General features: G+C 31.6%; 1 protein-coding gene and 1 pseudogene across 1 annotated transcript; one reads left to right on the forward strand and one right to left on the reverse strand.

Annotated features, from left to right (window-relative positions):
- Positions 1 to 542: 542 nt before the first annotated feature.
- Positions 543 to 1,343, reverse strand: LOC147941322 (uncharacterized). The gene is made up of 2 exons (XM_087458470.1): positions 1,231 to 1,343; positions 543 to 1,146 (listed from the first exon to the last, which is right to left on the reverse strand). The coding sequence occupies exon 2, from the start codon at positions 1,068 to 1,070 to the stop codon at positions 543 to 545; it is 528 nt and encodes a 175-aa protein (XP_087314596.1). The 5' UTR covers positions 1,071 to 1,146; positions 1,231 to 1,343.
- Positions 1,344 to 7,390: 6,047 nt separating this feature from the next.
- On the forward strand, positions 7,391 to 9,206 carry LOC147941323 (uncharacterized; annotated as a pseudogene).
- Positions 9,207 to 10,265: the final 1,059 nt, after the last annotated feature.

A 10,265-nucleotide genomic window follows, 5' to 3' on the forward strand; every position in this document is an offset into this window, starting at 1 on the left:
TATTCATTGTTCTAACTTGATCTTCTAAACCTTTGATCTTCTAAGCCTTTGTTCTGCATTTTCAGTAAAATCTTTGAAAGTCCGAAAATGTGTCATACCATCTGGTGCTTGAGGTTACGAATCAGTAAAATCCGTGAAATCCCCAAAATTCATGAACCTAAACAAAGCACATAAAAGCAAACTGTTAAGAAATACTGAATTTTAATTGATTCTTCAAATAGTGACTAATTTGGTCATTAAAACCAGCAAATTTAACTACAAGTCGTTTATTGATATTTCAATGGAATATATGAGCTCGAGAATTTTAGAACTTACACAACTATATATATATATTTCATAGAAGGCTTCCTAACTAAAACATCTTACACTTATATTATAATCATAAAAAAAGCAATAAAGAAAGTAAACTCAAGTTAAGCCTTTCAACGAAACTAAAAAAACTGTAGTTTACATAAGCATCAAATTATAGTATAACAAATAAATAAAGTCAAGTCAACAAAAAGAGAAAGACTCAAGTGTTCCTTATTAAAGCCAAAATATTCTCATAGAATTGCATTACCCATATCAAATACGTCTCTAGGTTGAACATGAACTGAAAAATCCCACTCTGACTCGCCACGTTGTTTAACATAATATACCAGTCTCGCTTGAGAAGCCAAGCGTGAAAAATTGACCATATGATGACCATATGCGTCTATTTTATATCCTCGTTCAGTACGAGAATCAACCCATTTACACTTAAACAACACAACTTTAAAAGTCTCATAGTAATTTAACTCCATAACTTCAACTAGCTTCCCATAGTAAGCTACATCTCCTGCTATTGGGTTTAGATCACAAGAGCTTGCATAACTCATAGTCTCGGCAGCCACATAAACACCACTATTTTGTGTTTTGATATCAGCAACTCTTTCAATAGTTCGAAATTTGAAGTCGTTCACGTTGTAAGCTGTATACTTCACAACTTTATCTGATGGACCAAGAGCTAAGCATCGTAAATCATCATCTATCCCATCAATGTCATTTTCTTCTACTTTTTCTCTCATCCATTTAGCAAAATTAAGATGCATTTCTTTGTCAATGTCAATAGCACGATTCCTTCTGCTCTGACCAGAAATTCTACTAACAAGCTTATTTTTGTATCGCCTAGATAGAAAATAATAAGAACTATATTAGTATAGTTCAATTAAAAAAGTTAGAATAATCAATGTTATTGTGAGCTAAACTTACTCTCGTAAATGATCAAGTAGCTAAGAGTTGATCAAAACATGTCGATGTGCTTGTTGCCTCTCTATATAAGTTAGTGTACAAATGTGACCAGCTCCAACGAATCTACCAATATTTGGAAAAATATCTGCAAATTTTGAGTGTGGCCTTACACTAATGTTAACTGATCTGCCTTGTCCTCTCATCAACAAATGATCCATCTGATTTCTTGTGTGTCTCTCGAAAAACATTTATGTATGATGCATCTCATGTGTTGTGATTTGGAGAAGAGAAACACAGAATTATACCCCAGAATAAAATATTAAAATAAAAACATAATTAATCAATAGAGAAGTGTGTTTACTATGGAGAAGAAACGTTGGTTAATAAACTACGTCTTTAAACTATATATAAGCAAAGAATAAAATAAAATCTTTGATACCGAATAGTGGATTTATCCAAATCTTTCAAGTATTGTCAAAAATACAAAAGGTGCGAGAAGCGGGAAGAGGCGGGAAACTTTTTTTTTTTTGGGCCGATCAACTTTTTTATTAAAACAGAAGGTAAATTACAGAAAGATTTTAACACATTACACGTACACAAAAGCTAACAGTGTAGAAACTAATTTTAGCAGTAGACACATGTTCATCTCTTTAGCCATGCATCTTGTCGTAGCACACCATCTCAATATTGTTAGACTTAAAAAATACTTAAAATTAATATTTTTTCATTGGACGTAAAGTCGTGTAATTATCAAAATTATTTCGGTACGCGTTAAAAAATGAAAAAAAATCAAAGCAGGTGGAAGGGAACAATAGGGAACAAATATTCTTTGTTTTGATATTTCCATGGTATCATAAAAAAATAATTTTCCTAGATTTTAGTCTTGTATCAAAACAAACTACCTTATAATCACTCCAACGAGTTCTTTTGTTTTTAATCTTTTTTTCTAAACCAAAATGAAGCACGAAGAAAACATGAAGAAAAAATTAAAAAATAAAGAAGAAGGTGAATACTCAAGAGATGTTTACATGATAAAATCATAGGTTGTCCATAAGTTAGATTTAAACAAGTAACATAATGAACAAGATGAAGAAGAGTTTGATCTCAAGAAGAAAACTGAAAAAGCTTTGGTATTAGATGTGTTGATGATTTATTTACTCATGCTTTATTAGCGTTTGTATTTTTTCCAAGTTTCTGTTTGGTTATTTATTTAATTTTCTTCAGTTTCTCAATGTAAAAACTAAAAAGTGATCGAACTAATAAAAGATGCAAGTCATGAGAAGAAACGTGTAAGTCAAATTTAGCATATAAAACCTCAAAATAAAATAAACCGTGAAGATAAAAGATGAATGTCTATCCATATATACAACTAAACCGCAAAAACATATATTAGACATTAACAAAATTTACAAAAAAATAGAAATATTATAAATATAATCTATATTTCAAAATTTAATAATATTTTTGTCTAAACATGGACTAAACCAAGTAAACCAAAAAAAGTTCTACTTTAGACTCATATACAAAAAAAACAACAACATATCAAATCCAAATAATCTTATGTCAACGTCAATGTTAAAATATGCATCAAATTAATGTTTTAACTAGTAATTGAGTTAAAAATATGATATATATTAAGGTAGTTTTATAGAAAAATATGTTGCAAAAGAGTTATAAATTATTGTAAATACAGTCACAAAGGTGTCACATATGTTGCCACATATTTTTACTAAAATTTTCTTGTAAAATAGTCACAACTCATAGCCGTTGAATATTTCTTGCAAAATTTGCAAGACATTTTTATATGTCGTAATATTGTTGCTAATCTTCTTATAATTAAAAGAGAAGTACAAATTGGAAAATGTCCTAAATATCTGATCTATTTACTCAAATTGCCACTGAATTATTAATAAAGTAGACATTTTATTGAAATTAAGAAGGACACAATTGACTTAAGAAAATAAAAAATCGATTTCATCTGTAGGGGCGGCGTCTTTATCCGAATACCCACCCGATAATCAATTCCTATCCAACAACTTGGATATTTTATTTATTTATTTTGGGCTTCACTATCGTTTGACAATATTAGTATACATATTGGGCCTTACTTATCTGCAAAAATACCAATATTCTAATTAGTCGATAGATGGTTTTCATGGCATAAGATTAAATGTAAAATTCAGTTCATATCAATTTACGCAAATCATTGAAATTTGAAATATTAATTCTCCAATCAACTTATAATCAGGGTCTCAATTAATTAATTCCATAATAGCATAATTACTAAAAAAAACGCAAATAAACATGGAACATACCTAATTTGATATCATAAAATCAAAACAAATTTGAATAAAAAGATTTCTTACTTTCCATTCAAGATTATCACAACTCAATCACTGTGAAACCCTATGTTACCAACTTTAGTATAAATAGATATATTCTATAGTCATTCTCATCTCATCACATCAATCAATTTCGAAAACTCAACAGCAAAACTCAAAGTCCTTTTTGTATTTCTTAATGGCACAAGCAATTGCTTACCTCAATGATGTCAAGCCCTACAAGACATCCTGGAGAGTGCAAGTCTGAGTCCTTCACTCTTGAAAAACTTACATCACCGCTTTTGGAGAGACCTTTGACATGGTCCTCGCAGATGTACATGTAAGTTAAACTGCAATTTTTTTCATTTGCAGAAGACTTCTTATCAAATTACAGAAAATCCGCAAAGTTTATGACTATTGTATATGTTTTTATTTGCAGAATCTCATTGTTTGGTATACTTAAATATATCATAATTTATGGTACATTACTACCGTCGAGATATGATTTACTTAATAATCAAAACCTTCCAAATCTTAACTATAGAAATTATACTATCTAGAATAGTATAAATACGTACATTGTCAAAGAGCTACTCATCAAACACATTTCATAGCAGATAATCCACTATCCTTATTATCACATAAAACTCTCGGTATGGCTACCAGCCAAAACAACAAAAAAAATCAACATCCACTCCTTTCAGCTTGGTTTGATATGAACAATCAATGTTCATATGCAAGACAACTCACTTTCGAAGATATTCCAGGTTTTTATTATTGAAATCCCAAAAAAAACAAATTCCAAAGAAGGCAAAGAACCATCAAGAGGCAAAGGATAACATATGTTTCAAGTAAGATTGATGGTGATATATATTTGAAACTCCTATTCAGATATATCAAGGCACCAACACGTGATGAAGATATGAGGACATATAATGGTTTGATTTACGATTCATACAAAGAAGCATGTTTGGCGAGAAGTTTATTACAAGAATAAAATGTTATGGATCACAATCCATCTACCTATTTGTTTTTATCTTCTTATAATTTCTATGTTTTTCTCGCTTTCTGGCTTAATTTCATCACTAATAAAACTTTTATGTTCCTTTCATTTCTGTCAAACGTAATATAGAGGTTTCCTAACTAATTCTCAGCCAAAAATACTAAAAAAATAGTGGCCAAATTAATTATTTGTCAAATAATAGTTTCGAAACAAACCTTATTACTGCCCAGTACAATTTCTTCAGAATCGGTTCTTCATCCTCTCTCAAAAGCGATTGCGAAAAATGGAAAAAAAAAGAGTCTTTACAAACCAAAAAAAATATAGATTGATATGAAACTAAAAAGAAATTAGAAGCCACTTACCGAAACATTGAATTCAATTACGAAGTAGCCAATTCCAGTGCATGCTTCCTTAAATAGATTAATTTGAACTAGATGTTGCCCAAAAAAACATCGAGCAAATCTATTATGCTCAATAAAAAATCTGGAGGCAGTAGGTATGCTTTCCTCGACATCTTAGCAGATATGGTGAGAGTATGTAAGAATATAGAGAATAATTTAATGGAACAACTAATTATTGACTAAAAAGAGAAGAATTTCGATGATAGATGCGACGTAATGCAACAAGAACGAAGATGTTGTTTGCAGTTTTCCTTTTTCCAGCAAAATGATTTAATTAACTTTTTAGTTTAACCATTAACATCTGTATTTTTAGTAGGCCTAAAGAAGTCCAGCTATATTGTTCATATGTAGCCCATCTTTTTTTATTTGGGAAATCTGTTTATAATAAATTATTTTACATTAGAATATTCAAACATTGAAATTTTATTAATACATAATAGGTTTTTCAAATATAGAAAAACATATTAAAATGATGAAGTAATGCAAAATTTTATTTTTACAATAAAATAATATTTATTTACAATCTTATTAAATATATGAAACATCGAACTTTTCTATTTGGCAGATAATTTATTTTTTTTAAAAAAAGAAAAGGAATATAATCAATAGCAAATGGATTTCAGCTTAAGATACCTGGAAAAAAAACCACATATCCAATTTTCCGAGTTGTATCACCGTTTAAAACCCGTCAAAACATCGTGTACACACAAATTCATTACTAATAAATAAATAAGCCAATATTTATTACTCATAATAAAAAAATTCAAAATATAAAAAAATTCAATTCACACTACTGATGTGTAATCTTAATATTAGAATGCCAATTTTACATAATATTTACAATTTATTTTAAAACTATATAAAAAACAACTATAACATAATATTATTAAAAAAAAAGTACTACTATACACTTCCGAAATATATATATTTTTAAAAAATTCTCATACTTACACATCAGTAGAAAAACTTATATATTAATTTAAGTAATCTATTTTTTTTTTCAGCAAAAGTAATTTATTCAGAATAAAATCTGTCAAGGTACAAAGGTTCCATCAGCCATACAGGAGGATTGCAAGAGTCTGAATAAAAATCTAAGTTATTACAACCCAATTTAGCTAATAAATGGGCAATCTCATTGTTTGTGCGATGAATAAAGGTAAAGGCTACATGAGCAAAGTTTATGGAACAGAGTTTGATATCTTGTGGGCTACATGAACAGAGTTTGAGCAAATTTAAGTAATCTATATACATATAAGTTAAGCATAATTTAGTTAATATATATTTAATTATATCCAAAATATCCCGCGGTATATCGCGGGTTAAAACCTAGTTTGTTATGAAAAAAACAACGAACAGTTTTGTCACTATTGCAATAAATTTGTAATAAAATTGTTACGTACATTTATCATTGCAAAAATATAGCAAAAAATGTTACAAAATCTTAACGAATACGATCATTACAAAAATATCGTGGCAATACCACTATTTTCTTGTAGTGATATCATAAGATCGATGTTTGTATTTACAACTGTATGATTTACTGGCAATCAGACGCTGACTACTTAGCTTGTTGATTTTGTGGAAAGTCCCGGTTTCAGAATACTACCGTTTAAGCGTATGTGGTATTTACCGTTAGCAGATCGGCATAAAAGATTATATCAAGCAGAGCGCACCGCTGCAGCAATGAGATGTCACCAAGAGCATTCAACCGAAAGGGAGATCGTGCATCCCTGAGACGCAGAGGCATGGAAACATTTTAAGAGATTGTATCCTACTTTTGCAGCAGAAAGTAGGAACATCTACCTCGGACTATGTATATATGGTTTCAACCCTTGTGGAAAGCATGGACGACAATATTCTTTGTGCTCAGTTATTCACACACCTTATAATCTACCTCCATCACTGTGCATGAAGCGAGAGTTTCTATTTCTGTATGTGCTTGTTCCTGGTCCAGAACACCCAAAGAGATCTCTTAATGTGTTCTTACAACTTTTGATTCATGAGTTACAAGTCTTATGGGAGCACGGAGTTCAAGCCTATAATGTCTATTGGCAGCAAAATTTTACTCTCCGGGCGGTCCGAATGTGGACAATAAGTGATTTTCCAGCACACATAATGTTATCATGATGGACAACGCATGGACTATTACCATGCCCGTATTGTCAAGATAGTACAGACGCATTTCAGTTAAAACATGGATGGAAGACAAGTTGGTTTGATTGCCACAGACGCTTTTCTCCCAGCCTCGCATCCTTATCGTCGCAAGAAAAAATTGTTTTAGAAAAATCGCACAGTTTCAAAAAAATCGTGAAACTATATTAACGCAACTAAGGGATTTTGGTGCGGAGAAAGACAACATATTGCGGTGGTAGTGTGCATAATCCAGTGGACGGTTATGGAGAGTATCACAATTGGCACAAACATAGTATTTTCTGGGAGTTGTCTTATTGGAAAGATCTCTTGTTAAAACACAATCTTGATGTCATGCACATTGAGAAGAATGTCGTTGACAACTTGCTGAATACCGTTTTAAATGTCCCAGGGAAGACAAAAGACAATGTGAAGTCAAGATTAGACTTGCCTTTGATATGTAATCGCCCTCATTTACATGTCTTACCTAACGGAAGAGGTCCTGATGGATATGCTTCCAACCTACGAAACTGTGTTGACAACCAAGAAAGTCGATTATCAGGGATGAAGAGTCATGATTGTCATGTGTTTATGCAGCGATTACTACCATTTGCATTTCTCGAACTCCTCCCCAAAAATGAACATGAATCTATTGCAGGTAATTTTTTAAATAAAATCTAAATTATTATTTCATAAATGCAACTAAAGTATTGTTTTTTCATAATGCAGGAATTAGTGCTTTCTTTCGGGACCTATGTACAAGGTCACTTACAACAGCTGACATTAGACAATTATCTGACAACATACCCGTTCTTATTTGCAATCTCGAAAAAATATTCCCACCCTCCTTCTTTGATATAATGGAACATCTTCCAATTCATCTTCCTAGAGAGGCGAAACTTGGGGGTCATGTTCAGTATAGGTGGATGTACCCATTCGAGAGATTCATGTTTCACTTGAAAAAGAAGGTGAAAATTTTAAGCAAAGTGGAAGGTTCGATGAATGGTGGAGAAAACCAAGACGTTATGATGATGGTGGAGAAAAACCACAATACATAACCCAAGTTCCAGATGTTTTCTCACAAACTGGGCAATTAAGTGGGAAACCAACTAAGCGGTGGCTAACCGAAGAAGAAGTAAAGCACTTGCATACTTACATTTTTTTGAATTGAGAGGAACTATGGCCATATGAGAGGTATTTTGAAGTAATGTAAATTTAATCTTTTTTTTTTGGCTACAACCTTTAATTTGTGTTACTTTTAATAATATTGTATGTACAGGATTTATCTCGACCAGTTGCGAACATCGTATCCACATTTTGATGAAGAGACTCTTGCCACCATGAAACAGAATGAGTTCGTACAATGGATAGAATTATATGTGAGAATATGACATATATAAAATGCTTTGTTGAATAACATATTACTCAATATAGTCACTTAATGTATTCACTTACATACATGTCCTAACATGCAATAGTAGAGGTGAAAAATTACATACTTGGTTAGAAGAGTTGGTTGACGGTCCATTGTCGCTTGCATATAGTTCACCAACTTACTACACACGTGGATATGCATTCAAAGTCTACCGCGAGAGAGAGAACAGGACAACGATCAACTCCGGGATTAGTACGCAAGCCGGTAACACAATATATTACGTGTTTTGAATGAGATTTTGGAGGTTGAGTTTCCTGGAGTAATAAATTTAAAATGCATAGTTTTCATGTGTGATTGGTATAATCCATCTTTTGAGAGGGGAGTCCGTGTTGACAAATTTGGTGTAACTTCAGTCAGAACGTCAAGGAGGTTAGATAAATATGACCCTTTTATCCTCGCATCATAGGGGGACCAAGTGTGTTACATTCCCTATCCTCGGCTTACAAAAAAAAAAAGATGTGTGTGTTACTGTTACACAAATAAGTCGTAGAGGTAGAGTTCACGGTGTAATAGAAAATGGCCCTTTGCAACAAACATATGTTGGGGACATAGGCTCTGTTGAGCTTACTCATGATGAAACTATCCCAGAAGAACTAGAAAAAGATATCACAATTGATGATGTATTAAACGTTTCTGAAGAAGAGGTTGGAGAGTTTGAAGAAGAGTATGATTCTGCATCATCCGAATATTCATCTGATACTGAATAAATGGTAAATATCTTACTGACTTTGTGTTAAATTTTTGTGTTAAAATAAATCTGTTAACTATAAAAAACCCCCTAAAAATAATAATTGTCATACAAAATATTATTAATGAATAATGTTCCAATAATTTTACGAGAACTGGTTTTAAAAAAATAGCTTAATGTAAAATACATATATATATATATATATATATTTTTATAGGAACAAGGAATAAAATATAAAAAAATATAAGATTAATCTTCAATCTATAATTTATGTTTTATATCTGATAAAACCAAAAATACAATAAAACAAGATAAAAAATCGGTTAATTGAATTGGTTAGTGGGCTAATTATGGGCTTCTAGCTATTGTAATTTTTAGTGGGCTAATAAAGGGTTTAAACCCATCAACCAAACTTTTAATGGATTTATTGGCCTAATTAATTTAACGGGAAAGAGATTAACCCTAATAGAACATCTTCGCCGCTTCTCAAACTCCATCGTTGTTCCCGAGCCTGAGAGTTACAGATTTTATCGAAACAAAAGAGGTCCTTTCGATTGCAGTGTTTTCTTCTCTAGTTAACCCTCTCACTCGTTCTATCCCAACTAATGGCTTCCACGAAAGCACCGAGTAATAGGAATCCCAACAGAATTTTCATGTTTTCTCCGCCACTGACTCCCCAGTTCACGGTATGTTATTCTTTTCTGAATTTGGTGGAAACTAGTTTTGCGGCCATTATCACATTCTATGTTGATTATGATTTTTGCCTTAACAAATTATCTCAAACACTGAAGTATGCTGTATATTGGAGTTTGGTTTGAGTAAATTCGGTTATTGGTGGTTTAAATCCGGTTCACCAACTACATCACGTACAAAGCATACTCTTTATCTTCTTATACAACATTTAGCTCCGTAGTAGAAGCTTATTTCGTTCTAACTAGTTAAGAGATTCTCTCCTAGATTTCAGATTGTTCAGTTTTGGTTATTTATGTTATCGCAACCCTTCATCATAATTAACACAGAATTTCATGATCTATGTTATTCTTTACTTTACACTTAATTTTCTTAATTAGGATAACAG

Source organism: Camelina sativa, chromosome 7 (assembly GCF_030686135.1).
Source record: "Camelina sativa cultivar CO46 ecotype springtype chromosome 7, ASM3068613v1".
In the NCBI taxonomy this organism is placed as follows: Eukaryota; Viridiplantae; Streptophyta; class Magnoliopsida; order Brassicales; family Brassicaceae; genus Camelina; species Camelina sativa.